Source organism: Etheostoma spectabile, chromosome 1, assembly GCF_008692095.1.
Source record: "Etheostoma spectabile isolate EspeVRDwgs_2016 chromosome 1, UIUC_Espe_1.0, whole genome shotgun sequence".
Classification (NCBI taxonomy): Eukaryota; Metazoa; Chordata; class Actinopteri; order Perciformes; family Percidae; genus Etheostoma; species Etheostoma spectabile.
Window position 1 is genome coordinate 15,421,843 of NC_045733.1, and position 17,091 is coordinate 15,438,933.

The 17,091-nt window shown below is 42.1% G+C and overlaps 1 protein-coding gene across 12 annotated transcripts in view; it reads right to left on the bottom strand.

The window, feature by feature from the left end:
* LOC116706376 (bromodomain adjacent to zinc finger domain protein 2B) overlaps window positions 1-17,091 on the bottom strand; it is a 69,743-nt gene that overhangs the window by 23,000 nt on the left and 29,652 nt on the right. For all 12 annotated transcript variants that reach the window (XM_032543290.1, XM_032543894.1, XM_032543741.1 and 9 more), the window contains 4 exons: window positions 5,670-5,849; window positions 1,198-1,389; window positions 949-1,113; window positions 106-299 (listed from right to left, as the gene is read on the bottom strand). In XM_032543290.1, coding sequence (XP_032399181.1) covers window positions 106-299; window positions 949-1,113; window positions 1,198-1,389; window positions 5,670-5,847 — 729 coding nt within the window. In that variant the 5' untranslated portion in view covers window positions 5,848-5,849. The remainder of the gene's footprint in view (window positions 1-105; window positions 300-948; window positions 1,114-1,197; window positions 1,390-5,669; window positions 5,850-17,091) is intronic.

Genomic DNA, 17,091 nt, shown 5'->3' on the forward strand with positions numbered 1-17,091 from the left:
ATATATATATATATATGAAATATATACATGATATATATATATATTTCATGTATATTTCATGTATATTTCATGTATATGTCATGTAAACTAAATCTCAGAACTGACCTTCTCCTTAGTTTTGTGGATCGGTTTTTCCACCAACTCTGGATTGCTCTTAGGGCTGCTACGGTGACTATCAGAAGGGTCTGACTTTTTGGTTGGCTTAGTCGATGCCTGAACAGAAGCCGGACTCGCAGAAAAGCTCCCTGGTTGTGTGGTGGGAGGACAGACGCCGCTGCCATTCACTGACCCATTCACCCCTAGCAGCACAAACCAGATTTACAGTATTACTAATCAGCTCCATCTTTTCTGAGAACTTTGCTACACGGGATAATGAAATAGCTGGAACTAACTGCAGAATGGAAAAAGGCTAATAAAAATATTGATTTATACATGTATCTCATCAAACATGCTGGCTGCGCGAGGCCCATGCCCAACATGACTGGTTTACATAATAAAAGATAAATTAAAAGATACTGTGAAATTAAAAGAGCTCAAGAAACAGAGATTACGAGAGGGAACACAGGGGGATGAGGGGAAGAGGGTGGTTGACAGAATCACTAAGTGAGGACTGAAAGTCATTAAATCTGCCTTGAATAGGGGAAATCTCATCATAGGACAAAGTGGATTTAGGTTGTGGAAGAAGAAGACACACAGATAAAGATGGTGCGAGAGAAGAGACAGAGACAGAAAATGCCATTCCCTCTTAGAAAACTAATCAATTAATTCACATGATTTAAGACTCACATAACACATATGGTAATACTATATGGATATGTTCATGTTTCATTAAAAAAAATGTAAATGTCCCTTTGTTAACTTCTACTTTCCTGCTTTAATTCTCTAATAATAACCAATTTGAATGTAACTGTAAGGATCAATGAATCGGTCTTCTGCATAGCGCTGTACCTTTGGGTGGGGCATGGCTATTTTTGCCAGGCATCCTGATCTGAACCGGGCTGGCGCTGTGGTTGGGCTGAATGTGAGGGGTGAAGAATGGAGGGAAGCTGATGAAAGAGGGTAGAAAGGCAGCGGCTCCCCGTCCATGGGCTTCAGCAGCTCGCCACCACTCTGCTGTGAGGGGAGAGGAGAGAAATTTAAAATGCATTCCCATTCAGCCAATTACCGCCCAAAACAATCCAAAAGTCCCTGTCTTACCAGAGAGAGCTCCCAGCTGAGGGTGGGCAGCCAGAGCAGCTGACATGCCTAGGGAACCCAGGCCTCCAAACTCAGGCCTGCCTGCTCCGGTAGTGTAGAGGGCTCCGAAGGCTGGGTGGTTGACTAGAGGGAAGGCACTTGACAATGTGGAGCCAATGAAGGGCTGCTCTCCTGGTGCTCCAAACAGACGGCCTGAGAGAGATCCAAATCAAGCAGGATGTGTTCAAAGGTTTTCAAATGCCGTCCACAAAAAATAGCTGTGTATACCAACACACTGGCCAACGAAACAATGCAACAAAGTGGAGATATGTTAAAGGAGAAATGATGCTGGTTGTGGCCTTTGCGTTTCCATCAAATCTACAAACACACAAAATAAAGACCTGCTTCTTGACAGTAAATAAGACACGGAGGGCCATTTGCTGGTTTAACATCGTCCACCTTTGCCCAACTTTGTGCCTATGGGTGTGCTGGTCTTACAGGGAGTTGTGTTCAGGTGAATTCTCGACATATTGCTTTCTTGAGGCAGTGGGAAGCGATTGCGCCATTGATCAAAAAAACTTGGTCGAAAGTCAATAGCGCAGCATTTCATTGTTATTTTAACAGCAAATCGGTAAATTGCGCCTAGGCTTATGAACAGTGCGCACACACTTTGCTTGTTATACACACACACACACACACACACACACACACACACACACACACACACACACAAACGGAAGCACAGCTGCGCACACACACATGCAAAAGATTACAAATAAAAATATGACAGCGCAAATCTGCCATCATGATATCAATGGTAAGCAAAGGTCTAAATGAGCCTGGCTTTGATAGGGAATGGGAGATGACACTGATTAGTTATACATGTTACACCCAAAACACATCTATGACTTAATGAAGACAATAAGTACAACCTTTTTGAAACAAGTTTTTTCTGCCGTCAAACTAGCAAAAGTGGATTTGGACACACTCAAAACACACCTGCACTATGCGCTTCACGCTGTGCGCTTAGCTGGTTAAAATGGGGCCCAGAGTGTCTGAGTTTATTCTTATAATTGTTCTTGCTGAGAGTTCTGAGAATTTCATGGAATGTTGTTTTTTTCAAGCTACTGTTTCACATTCAGATACTGACTAAACAGCCCTATATCACAGGATTAAAAGATGAATTCCATACAGGAGGTGAACTTTGCTTTGAACACTGGTGTCTAAAAATACTCACTTGTGACTCAATTTTACTATTTGTACATATTTATCATCTTCTTCTTTTAAATGCAATTTTGACATTAGTGTACAGATGGTATGACAGTTGTTTATTGCACCTTTAGCACAACTCACTGCCCTACTGTTAGTTTGTATGTTTATTCGTGTAGACCGAGAACATTGTTCTCAAATTACCTCGCTGAGCTCTTTTCATGTATGGACCGACAGGGTGTAAAAACTAGACTTAAACAGCTTTTGAAAGTGTCACTTCTTATCCACCTGACTATAGAAGAATTAAATACAGAACGACCGTCTTCTATTTAAATTAACTTCAGATTTAGCTTTTACTGAGTGCACCTAATTTTAAAGGGCAGCCGTACTGTTTCTGAGCATGACAGACTGACTATGATGCTTATGTCTACACAGTAAAACCTCCACATTTAAATGACAGAGCATTTTGTCATAATCCAATTTCAGCACACAACTATTTGTGTATTGGTATTTCTTCAGTTTAGACAGAGTGAGACTATGCTGTGCTGTGGCTGGATATTGTCGGTGAGAAAAAGAGTTGTGTGTATAAGGTGTAAAACGCTAACCTCTTTCTATCCTTGTGGCATTCAATTTCAGCACAGAAGAATACTTCATCAACATCATCATCGTCTAGCGTTTTCCTGAGCACAATCATTTCTGGCAGGGGCGACTGCCACGTATTACCTCCTCCCAGAGTCAGATGCAATTTGGTGTGAGCATATTTCATGCAAATTCAATTTCTATTCCAGGAAAAGAGAGCAAGCCTGCTTGATGCCTCTGCATAAGCCAGGTAATACACATGCAACAAAAAGTGATGACTGAAGAAAAGGAAAGTGTTGTGCATGGTGTAGATGAAAATGTCAAACTACTATACACTTGCACACGCCACAGAAATGTAAAACAGAGTGACACCAGCACACATTGTTTTCTGAACTAATGCAGTCTGGGATCTCATTATCCAGAGGGAGACTTTACATAGTAGGGCCAGTTATGTGTGCTCTACAGCAAAACACTGAGGAAGACAGTTAATGAACATGACTCAACAGATGCATCTCAGGGACTATTTTTAAGATGGAATCAAACTGTTTGTGGTTATGTGGCGAGGAGACAAAGCCTTACCAGCATGCCAGCAGTGTGACGTATGAGAGTATAGCCCTTTGTGTTGGCTTCAAGGCCCCTCTCCAGCACAAGATAGCAAAATCTGCCTTTTGAATGTCATTACAATATGCTGAATATGTAGAGCCCGCCTTGCCAGCGTCAGCTAGCGGATATTAAGATAAACGACTGCAATGCAACCCCCGGAAAAGGCCAGCCACAGCATTCACTTATGCCTGAGGTGCCCACCTCTTCCCCACACACCCCGTCCCTTTCTAGGCATCTGCAAATGCCTATTCAATATTAATGCAGGCTTCCAGAAGGCGAATAATTAAATCTAAAAATTTGAATGCGAGAAAGAAGCACGGGAAAGACATACCTACGATTACCTACTCTCTCTTCCTCGCTCTGTGTCTGTCTCTCTCTCGCCCCCCTCGCCCTCATTTTCATTCTGTTGCAATCCTTCCTCCACTCTGACAAACTGCACCGCCTGCTTTTTTCATGTTTGGATGCTGCCGAAGGGGGATTAATTTGTTGTTTGTTGCAGTCAATCAAATTCCCACAGACAGATTTAAGTTAATTGCATCCGTGAGTTGATCCCAGAAGAAGAGAGTGCTACAGTGCCAGCGCCGATCAGCTTTTATTCTCCAAGTGATATCCTCATCAATGACACATGGGCGCTCACACTGAGTCCGTGCTCATTTATATGTTGTTCAGATTTTTTTCCTTTCTTAAGTGTTAGTGGCACATTGGCAAAGGACCTTGAATTAATGTCTTCACAGTCTGCAATGAAACTATATCTCTGCAATACGTGATGACTGATGTTGCCTGCTTATACAAAATACTTGACATACCGGTATTCTTGTTGTTCTGGTTGAGATTGCTTTTCCTTTTTAATTATGACACTTGGATCTGGGAAAGCAAATGGCATGACTTCAACTCTTTTGGCTTACTTGTATGTATTGTATACATATTACAGTCCACACAATGGACAAGGTATGAAATGGAAAAGAATTGGCTTGCTTAATACCCACATAGCGCAGCAGAAGTTCAGAGCTAACAGCCTGCCTCTCAGCATTTCATTTGACGCTCAGTCCAAAATCGCTTATCTAGAAAATCTGAGCACACATAATGGCACAGAGGGATAAGAGGGATGTATAATGCATAAGGAGGACATGCTCCTAATGGCTTCTTCTTTGGGCAACACTGAGGAGATGGAGGACAAAACAAGAGGCTTTTTTGCTCTCTCCTTCCTCTTCTCATAACGAACAGAAAAAACAACTATCTTAGAGAATATACTATTCAGTGCTAAGCGTAATCTTATTTTTTGTGTGTGCATGTCTGTGTGTGTGTGTGTGTGTGTGTGTGTGGGGGGGGGGGTTGTGTAAAGTAGGCTTCTGGAAAAAGAGCAAGACATTAAGAAATGAGGAGAAAGAGAGTATGAGCAATTGATTCACTCACTCTCACGAGGGTTATTTGAAAAGCACACAAAGCTAAAAACACGTGCACACAAATATATACACACTCCTCTTTACCTAATGGCTTTGACCAATACATAGAAAAGAGGCTGGATGCTGGACAGGGCTGACTAGACACTGAGTGGCTGACAAATGTTAAATCATGCAGGCAGAGGGTCACTCTCTCTCTCCCTTTCTCCCTTTCTCTCTCTCTCTCTCTCTCTCTCTCTCTCTCTCTCACACACACACACACACACACACGCAAAGTGTCATGCTGAGCCTGACTCTGAGGCAGCTGGAGCCAGGGAGCTGAAGGTTGTCAGGAGACATGGTGAAGCATGTGTGTGTTTCTCACACAAAAGAGCCCCCTAATTGTTTGGGATTCATTAATGCAGCAGCTTTTCAATTGCAACCCAAGCTGTCAGGAAAAAAAAATCCTTGTAGCTGGGAGAGAGGTGTGTTCACACAGGCTGCAAAATAACTGTATAATTAATACAGGAGGAAACTCATTTTTCAAGGTAAAGAAATGAAGAGGATTCTGAATGTTATCAAGACATGAAGGTGACCATATTTGGCTTGTTTTGTTTTTTCGGTTACTTGTAAACTGTTGCAAGGTGTCCTGGTATTTCTCTCTTCCTGTCCACACGTGGTTGTTGAGAGACAGAACATCGAGGGAGAAAAGGTGCTTCTTACCAGAGGTGCTGAGGGTGGATCCCAGTGTTGAGGGGCTCGGGGCCAGGCTGCTCTTAGAGTGGGGAGCAGGGGAGGATGAAGAGGAGGAGGAGGAGGAGGAGGAAGAGGCCGCGGGGGAGGAGGTGCGAGCAGCAGACAGGGTGGGCGCAGGGGAGGCCAGCCGCTCTCCAGACTCCATATCTGTCAAACACAATCCAATCAGCAGGGTTACAATAGTAAAGCACACACACCCGGACACTCACAAACACACAGTCTTAAACACATATACACAAATGCATATTGTCACACCCACACAACGTGTTCTAGCAAGCGCGTGCACACACACACACACACAAACACACACACACACACACACACACACACACACACACACACACATCTCCTGACACTTTTCCTTTCACATCTCACTTCCCCTGAACAATATTTCTATTTAGCCATGCTCACTGGCTCCCAGCCTCCATTGATTCTATATAGGGTAGGAAGGAGGATGACGTCTTTAAGGACTCTGATGCCGGACAACAAAGCCAGTTTTACATTTTGATGCATTACAATGCCAGTGCTGAGAATGTGTTCTGCAACAAGACAGTCACTTTTACTGAGAACTCACTCGGCTGAGGTTGAAGTGGGATTTTTGGAAAGACAAAAACAAAATGTTGCACTTTTCTTCGTCATTCTCTCAGACACACAGAGGCGTATGTGTGCAAACAAGCTCACACACACACGCACGCACACACGCACACACAGACACACACACACACACACACACACACACCTGTGTTTCACAGCCAGGATCCCTTTACATCTCCTTAATGAAAAAGAATGACATTATAATATAAGAGCTCTTTGAGGCCTTTAAAGACAACATTGCTCCCTGAGTCCTTTCAGTTTCAACTAGAACTAAATGGAGAGGCTTTTAGATGATGGGTGCATTAACTAGCACAGCTTTCCATTATCAGTCTCACAGAGTCACCATGCCAGCCATTAACCAACCAACAACATAAACCCTCACAAGAAACATTAGCCATTTTGCATCCAAATATTTTCCTTGCATTATTCAACTTTAATCCCCTTTGCTTACAACTGAGAGCACAATTTTGCTGTGCCCACACAGCCGCTAACTTGGGCAGCCAAATAAATACAAAACACTTTCAAAACACATGAATTTGCACACACACACACACACACGCGTGAACGCAGACTTCCACATTCCAACCCCCGCTGCAGACACACAAAATCACCTCCCCTGTCTATCACATCAACCTGACTCTTTTTCTCTCTTCTCTTTTTCCGTATCCCTCTGCCTGACACTAATCCAGGACTGAAAATCCCCTTCAAAAGCACAGTTTGCAGATTGTGTTTTACAGGCAGGCTTTGTTATTGTGTCATTACACATAAACAGTCTCTGCCTCCATCTCTCTTTCCTTTCCTCTCTCCTGCCACCCCTCCGCCACCCTCCCTCCCTCTCTCCTCTGCAGTGGGAGCAGAGCCACTGATTAAATCTCTGAGACAAAAGCTGCTATCCTCTGAATATCAAGTATCAGCCTTTCGCCAGGAGCAACACTGACAAGAGAGAGGGAGAGTGGGAGAGGGAGAGAGGGAGAGCAAGAGGCACGGATGACAAGAAAACCTGCTGCAGTCCACGGGGAGGAGGCTGGTGTGCCATCGGACTTGGGCAGCCATGACTGCCGTTGCTGCAGTGAAAAGATGGTGGTTGTGTGATTAGGAGCAAGGTCAAAGGTCCTACTAGTGGCCCCTCACGTGAGGTGACAGGATGTGGGTTAAAGAGGCACATTATCAGCCTGAATGGCAAAAAAATTAACATTACATATTAGTTACAAAACCCATTTCTGGCTGAGCGAAGATGAAATGTTTCATTGTAATCTTAACCAAAAAAACTGCAACCTCTATGCCACATTTTACTGCATGAATGGCTGTCACACTCTGTGCTCCTTCGCTTCGGCTGTCACCCTTTAAATGCCAGGTTATGGTGAAAATAACGCAAAAAAAGGGTCCTTTAACAAGATTTGAAAAAAAAGAGTTCATATTGACAATTAATGTAAGTATCATTAAAAGTGTGAGAGAAGCTGTGGCCCTTCATAATTATCATAATGCACATGAAAACAAAAGGCTTGTTTCTCAGAGGACGAGTAAGCTTATGTGGTGTCAGCTGGTAAGTGAAGCGGATCATTCCCTACCTTTTCACAGGGAAGGAAAAAAACAGAGAATGCGGGAGGGAAAGAGATAGAAAGATTGAGGGCGAAAAAGGATAAGAAAGACGATACTCTCTGATTTTGTTATGGATAAAAAGACAGAAGAATCAAAAAGAGTGCGGAAGATGAAGGACAGGCTGTAAACCATTCCTGTCGTTTCTCAATATCTGCACTTAATGTCTCGCCTTGTCAAAACGTGATGATGTGAACAGAATTGATTTCCCCCCTAACAAACAACAAAAAAACCAATCCCTCCTTTGCAGAGGTGTAAAGCAGAGCTACCCTCCCCCTCATCTCCTCTCATCTCTCACACTCTCTCAAAGGGCCTCTTTCTGGGATGAGGGATGGAGAGAAAAAGGATGGGGGGGGGGCAAGTCCATCTTCCTCTGACAACAACAAACTGATCACTTAGTGCAATTAAATCTAATAACAATAATAAGATTGAGCCTAGCAATGTACCACCAAATGCACAGCCACAACAATGATTGCAACAATAATGGAGCGCCAAGGTATTTAAGGATCCAATCCCGACTTAATTATGAGAAATTAAAATGGATTTAGCATCAGAATTAGCTTGATTTTATAGGTAATTAACGGCACACTACAGTGGCGGTATAAGGCAAGCGTTATAATCTCCGTGAACAGCTAAATCAATTTGACTTGAACAACACCAACCAATCAACGCGGAGCAAGGCAACCAGAAACAGCAGGTCTCGCAGATGCAAGGAGAGGGAGAATTTATGCTAATGGCTGAACTATGATTTATAAGATGTGTTCCAGCGCCGGATTCAGAGTCACGTCCACAAATACAACACAGCGCCCAGCTGTCAACACATGCATCTAACAGTGGCTGGATGCAACGGCCCTTCAGGAGATAGTGTAGCTATAAACAGCTCTGCGGTTTTATGTTTGCATGTGGCCTTCATATAGGAGCCTTTACATGTCAGTATCATCTGAAAGGAGGACAAAATTGTATAAAAGGAGATATAGAGTGTGTACATTTGGTGGTGCTGTAATGGCCTGTGCTGCTTGGTATGTGGCCTTACATAGTGCATATGTTTTGTGGTGTTGTGTGTCTGTGTTGTGAGTATGTGGCGGTGCTTGGTTACGCGTGCAGCGGTTTTACAAAAGACTGCCAATGCATGTGCCGATACAAGTGTGTGTGTGTGTGTGTGTGTGTGTGTGCTCATGTGTGTGTGTTTGTGTCACAGCCTCAAACTATTCAACCCCCTGTGTGTCTCACTCCTGCCCCTTTCCTTCTCGCCCCTTCAACACACACACACACACACACACACACACACACACACACACACACAAAACACACACGCGTACACACAGTAACAGATGGCTGATACTAACTGAGATAATCCGCCAACAGAGTCATCAGCATGGATCAGTGGTAATCAGAGTGTGGACACAATGTCTCTTCTCCAGCCGTAATGGAAGGAGCGCCTGGCGCAAGAGAAGGGAAATGCATTATTCCCCATGATGCCCTGACCCCATTCAAAGACACACAGTGGCTCCCAGCTCTCTTTCTTTTTTCTCCTTGCCGACAAAGACTGTATCATTGCTGCTGCTTCCGCAACATTCACCGTCTTTTATTGTGATCTGCAACTATGTCAAACACAGACCTCTATTTAGTAGTGTCCGGCTCTGAGCAGCTAACAAGACAAATGTCAACATAGCTAGTGTGTCATGATGAAGGTTGCTGGTGAAGAAGGGGATCGGAATCATGATTGGAATGATTAATCCACCATTAGCACTTCTTGTTTAATCAGTGTTTGGGAGTCATAGCTTCTTCTATTTACACTTTGCTCCGAACAAACTATTTACTATTGACATGTTTTTATATTACCAATTCCAGTAAATAATTAGGTTTCTTCTGAGAACTGATAATACGTGTCTAGTATCCAGAAGGTCCTCACTTCTCATAACTCACTTATAACAAAAGGCACTGTTCCCACACACACACACACACACACACACACACACTCACACACAAAGGTATTTTCTGTTACAGGTGTTCGTGAAAGTGAGTGCATCGACACTGACTCTGAACCAGCAAGAACATCTTTTATTTCTGACCTTGTGTAGCTCTTCCTCACACGGCTTCAATTTCCCATCTTTGTGTTTGCATATGTTCGTGCCGGTGTGTGTTTTTGTCAGCACGACATGTGCATATGGATGTGGATGTTTGTACTTTGCATGCTTGTTGGCAATGAACACTAACTGAGCAAGATCATCTTGCTTACAGAAGAGTGCACGCACAAGCTTGCTTGACCCCTTTTCTCCTCCCTTCATCCCTCCCCCCCGCTTGCGCACACACACACACACACACACACACACACACACACACACACACACACACACACACACACACACACCGTCAGCCAGGAAATGACATAACCAGGCGTCTTTGCAAAAATTAAGTGACAACCTTTGTCCAGAGTCAAACGTCAACTCAGAGAACATTTAAAGAGACAGTATGAACTGTGTGGTATCATACCACACCTTGTGTTTTATTCCTGTTGGTTGATTATTTGGTTTATAAAATGTCCAAACTTCATCCAAACTTGCTATCATAATTTGGTAAAACCCAAGGTGATATTGTCAAATTTCTTATGTGGTGTAAACAACAGTCCAAACCCCAAAGATATTCAGTTTATTATCACATAAGACAAAGATAAACAGCAAATCCTCACAATTGAGAGGATGGAACCTGGGAATGTTTGGTACTTTGAATAGGAAATGACTAGGCTAATCGCTCAAGCTCTATTTAAGGGTGTTATATCACTGTAGCGCTTCATGACACTTTGGAAAAAAGCCTTAGACTAACTCAATTTCAGTTCATGAAATATAAAATCTATAATGAATTACTGAGTTGTGATATTAAATAGGATAGTTGCAGAACTGCGTAAGTGCCTAGTAAACCGACTGTGAATTGAGCCAAGGCCTGAAAGGAGTACAAAGAGACAGCATGCCCCAGTGTGGCCTGTCTAGGTGACAACAACTAGAGTGACTCAGACCCCTCCCTCCGCTCTGCTCCTGCCCAGTGACAGATGGCAGAGCAGGGCATGTAGGGGATGGGCACCATCTCTCACCCCGCCTCTGCTAGCCTTGGCAGTGGTGCTGGCCACAGGTCTTATTACAGCCACACCACTGCCTGCCTGCCTCCATGTAACACTGGAGCTTACCACACACTACAGCTGCTTACCGCCTGCCAGGGCAAAAAGCTAATGATATGGTCCTGTGTATCGCAAATGGTAGAATGTGGCATTAGCATTGAAGAGTTTCCAGCTTCGGTATTCCCTAGGCCCTGTCGTAAAACACACACATGCGTATCCATGTCACTATAAAAGGCTTTAGATAAAAAATAAAACGAGATGGCACGCTACACACATATTCTGTATATTTTTGAAATGTCAAAAAAACCAGCTCCTACCAAATAGCTTTATTTGCCTTTTCAAGCATACCATAGATGCCAAAGGCTTGAATCAACTCCCCTACTCACCATCCGTCTTTGCTAGGTTCCCAGTGACAATAATGTGATTTTGGGACATGGTGATGACTCGTCGGAGAGGAATAGGATAGGCTTGTCACTTGTGTTTGATGTCAAACCTATGTGTGACAGAATAGTGTTACTCAGCTCAACCAGACATAGCACTACTCCCATTTCCTGGCCATAAATAGAGGAGAATGAGCTGGAATTGAGTGTGTGTCCGTGTGCATGTGGTTGTTAAAGAGTATGTGTGTGAAGGCTATGTGCATCTGTGTGCACACAAGCACACCCATATGCACCATTCTAAGTATCATAAAGTAAGCTCAGTAAGAAAAATTCCCATTTCTTATGCTCATTCGCATCTGCATCCAGCCAGAGCTAATTATTCTCCCCATGGTAACCTAGCAGGGTCTTCACATCAAAAAACCAGAAGTGTATATCAGGCAATCATCCCTGATGAATCTGCCCTTCTCCCTCTGCTAGCCACTCACACTCATCTGCCAGTCTCACCGCTCATTGCGTTTTTTTTCCCCCTGCAAACTGAACCAGATCTGCTCACTACTGGCTGCATGTGTCAAGAGTCCATAATGACTTTGGAGCCGTTTGGAAGCACAAAATAACACCATCTTGATGCTTCAGAGAATAACACATACATTCATGCACATGTACACACACTCACTCAGGCATTGAAGGCACGGTGAGTGGTAAGCCAATGCCTGTTAAGGTTAATTAGCATTTAGATTACAGACTGTAGTATTTTACATTTGCTCCAATTTTCACAACGGAGCTTCATTGTATGTAGCATAATGCAAAAAGCCAAACTGATGATTTGCAAAAAAAAATTAGCCTGAGGCCTTTAACATTGAGCGTAGATACTGTGCATAACTCACTACATAAACTACATCCCACATATTAAATACAGCAACTGAAATTCTCCAGTAAGACATTTGCACACGTTTGCAAAATGTTAGTAGTATTAAATCAAGTGAAAATGCATTTTTAATTATGTCATATATTTAGAACGACATTGCCCAGATGAGTAGCACTACAATACTGTAAGTGCTGTAATAACTAACACGGTACTTTTGTGTTTGGAGTCAAGAGAAAAAACATTTCTAGTAAGATTGATGCAATCACTTAATTTTTTGGAATGACTTGTTAACATGTATTTTATCATAAGATTCCTGAAATTAGTACAATTTAACAGCAAAAAAATTGTTTTTGGATACATGAATAAATATTTGTACTTATTTAAATGATGTGCCTTTGAGCTCATTTCAGGTATCAATGCCTTCAGCAAATGCAGCATATCACAGTAGACAGAAGCTCTGATACAAACCATGGATTACAATTGTTTAGTGTGATTTCCTGAGTAAACCTAAATAAGATATCCCACAGTCTGTGAATCACACATATTTAAATAAATGCAGGAAATTCAAAAATAAAATGGCACAACAAGAAATAGCATCAGTTATCAGGGAGTATTAAGTAAGGGGAGAGAGAGAGAGAGAGAGAGAGAGAGAGAGAGAGAGCTAGGGAGAGGGAGAGATACAGTATTGATTGATTGATTGATACTGTTGTTGATTTCCTGTTTATATTTTATTTAGATTTTATCGTAAATGTAACCATTTTAGTTTACTCAAAGAATTGTATGTATGTATTTCTTCTCACATTATTATACTTGATGCTTTGGCAATATTGTTATTTCTGACATTCATACCAATAAAGCAATTTGAACAGAATTGAATTGAATTGAGAGAGAAAGAGAAAGAAAGAAAGAAAAAGAGAGAGAGAGAGAGAGGGGGGGGGGGGGCAGAGAGAATGAGTGCAGTACTCCAGATATGCATAATGCAAATGACATGCATGTCAAATTGCAAAACAAACTGACAGTGACAGAACAATGGAATAGCCAGAGACAGCGAGCCTTGCTTGAGCAATCGCTGGAGCCCCCTCTGTCCATTTCCATGGGAAGAAACCATTTAGAGTCTGTTCTGTTCAACTGAAACTTTACTTGCAGGATAACTGATATCACTGTGCAAATGTGACAGAATTGAGATAAGTGGTGTGATGGCAGAAATAGCTTATTCATGACTACCGGTTACAAGAGCCTGGTTTGATACTGTGCATGACACATATAATGTGGTGTTGGACAGAAAAGAGTAAGTAGTACATAAACAGTCACAGACCCTAATTTGTACAGCTCCTCTCTGCCACACACAGATTCAGTAGCCGTACTTGCTGGCCGAACTGTGGAGAAAAAGGAATCCCTAAAATGTTTACAGATTTATCCTCTGCGATGTAACATACTTTGTGATAATTTACTTTAATTTACTATTATGGCCACCTTACAGAACACAGCTAACCTAAACTCTCTCTCGGGGGGGAAATAGTACCTATGCATTTGTTTGGTTATACAGTATGTATGACAAAAATGACCCAAAACAGCAGGTTCACATATTACAAAAGATGATAAGCCGATTGAAAGAAATATCTTCACATTTATTTTGATAACCAATAAATCTTCTAAGTGAGCAAAATAACAAAAACAATAATTAAGTAAACTGAATATCTGAGTGCTGAACTGTTAGTGAGATAAGGTCAAAAAACCTTGATTTCTAATAGTAAATTGTTGTAAAACAACTCCCTAATGCACGCTATTGCTATTCCTTTTTTTGCATTAACTGAGCTTACAGCAAACCCTGTAATATAAAACTGTAAGTAGTTCAGGTTAAGTTAAGTTATATTTAACAGTTTAACAGTTACACTTACAAAATGCTGAATTATGATCACTATCAGATCCCTGGTTCCTGCAACTTGCTGTACACTGACTCATTTATCTGTTAAGTTTGTTAAATGAAAAGGCTGCTCACTTCTTTGGCTTGATGCTGTGTTTATGATTTCTTCGGTGAGAAGAAATAATACCTTCACACCTTTTCTCCCGCCTAGTCTCTCGTCTCTCACTCTGCTTTTCATCCTTTCCTGCTTTGGTTAAAATCAACATTCAAAACACCTGAACGTAATAGGCTCATTAAAGGACCCCGGCATTCCGTTCAACACAAACAGACACATGCTAAATGGCGAATGAAGGTAAACATTAAGCATGAAGCACTTAACATGAGGCAGTAAACAGAGAACATGTTAGGTGTTTACAGTTACACACAATGCGGTGTTCCAATATCGGAAATCAGATGAATGTCTTAAATGCTATTGGGTAGTTTCAAAATAACAATCTGGCAACATAAGCTCAGATGAGAAAAAAATCCACTTGCATTATACTCAATATGTCAATCACTTGTATTCCTCTGTTCAAAAGGGTGCTTTTCTTAATGCGAAACATGTGAAATGACTGGCTGGAAGAGAATAGTGTTGTATTGACAGAGAGGGAGGCAAAGCAGCGGGCAGTCAGCCACTCTGTTCTGCTTCACCGCAACATGGGAGGGAGGCCAGCATGGAGACACACACACACACACACACACACACACACACACACACACACACACACACAGATGTAAAAACATAACACACACGTATACACACGTATCCACCACACCCACACACACCTCTTCCTTGCTCTTTCTCTCCTCTCTCTCTCTCTCTCTCTCACACACAAAACACACACACACACACACACACACACACAGCAGGTGAGGTGCCAGCACATCACAGCGCTGCCATTTTTCAGTGTCTTGCTCAGGGAGAAGCGCTCTGACATTTTATGAAGCACTCTGCAGAAATCAGCAGCTTGTAATGGCGGCTGGACTGTCACTCCTTTCCACTAGTCACACTCCCTCTATCTCCCTTCCTCACACGGCTTTCAAGATATTATCTCCCTTGATTAGCATAATCTAATCAATTTTACAAAATTGGCTTTTAATTACAAAGAACAATCTCTTCTTCTGACTCTGTGTTTTAAAAGCTTTAAATGTCCTCAGTATTTAAAAAAAAAAGACTGAGGCCAGAAGTAAAACACCCAAGGTTACAAAACGCTACCCATCTACTCAAGTGAGAAAAATGACTGAAAAAAGATTGATGGCTAAAGGGTATAAACGGCAGAAAAAGCAGGAAGAAATACAGATCATTGAGTTCATCTTTAAATTGCAGGTTTTTCTGAAGAAATGTTTTCTAGTCGTGAATAGCTGAATGGTGTTTTAAGCCCCCAACGTCTCCTTCCAGGCAGCGCTGTGACCTTCGACCTAATCCTTACCTTAACCCTAACCCTACCCATAGCCTAATCCTAGTATGAGACGTTGATGACTTAAAACACAGATAAACTCGTAAATGCCCCAACACTTTATGTGAGATGGTAAAATCATCTTTATATATAGTAAACCTTGGAATCATGGCTGATATTTCTGTACGTGCTTACGGGCCTTATGATTAGAAACCCAGCTGTTAAATATGCCCCCTGCATAAAAACAAGGATCTATCACCATGATTAACTCTTTGGCATGTTGTTGTGCTTGACGAGCTCTCTGTTGAGCAATGATTAACAGCGAGTGACTCTACAAACCTCTGCTAGCACATTACCACAATGTTTAGATTAGCCAGCCCCTCATCGAAGCCATTACTGCTGTTGCTAAGCTAACAGTCGTCTTCGGAAGCTAGACAGCAGGCAGCCTGTGGCCAATTAACAACGATGACAAAGCTTGGCACCCATGCTCTAAACTTTCCCCAAAGTTTCACTCAGGGCCAGTAGATTTTAGAGTAACCCAGAATGGTATGCCCACAGGAAAAAATGTGATTCAACTTGAAATATGTGGGAAGTGTCAAGGCCAAATCTCTCAGTGTAGGCTACGCTATAAACCTCAAACTAAGCCGATTTCATTAATGTGACATTAGCATTTGTAATGAGAAAGGGGGGAAAACCCCTTGGGACATTTGTGTACTACATTACAAAAATTACAAACCACACATATACATACATGCACGCGCGCACACACACACAAACACACTAAGACAGACACACACACACACACTAAGACAGACACACACTCAGACAGACACAGACACACGTTAACACATACATGTACAAACATACAACAGCAGACACAAACTAAGCTGCAATATCAGACACTCATTTACATCCATATTACACAAGAATCACAGGATGCAGCTAAAGCACAGAAGAGAGAAAATGTATTTGCTCAGGTTTTTATAATTAAATATCACAGCTGAGTCTCTGTAAACTAACTGTGACAGTTAGTAAATCTGCCCAACCTTTACTGATGAACTGAGCAGATAATTCCAGACAAATAAAGCCAGGCATTCACTCCCACTCTACCGCTCCAGACAGAAAGTAGGGGAGGAAGACAGTGTCAAGGGTAAATCTTCAACAATTCCATCACTTATTTGAAACTTGCGAGTACACGTCTGTAGTACTCCCCGACTCTGAACTCGTATGACAACACTCCTTGTCTCTTTTTCTCAACAAAACAATAGCATACATTAAGTTGTTCTTCCGCTCTTCAGACCCGACAGCAGTCCTGGCAAGCGTCTACATGTTGATTTGTTGGGTAAGGGACTGTAATGTTTTCATTAAGTCAATATTGAGCTGCACATTTCTAAATTGACCAAAATGGCCTTACAGCCTGACCATTGCCCCTTTGTGATTAACTGTTGTTTGTGAGTTAGTGAAGTCACAACCTACTGACCTAAAGATAAAGCTGAAAGCTTAGATTTTAACTAACAGTGAGATAACCAATAATATACCAAT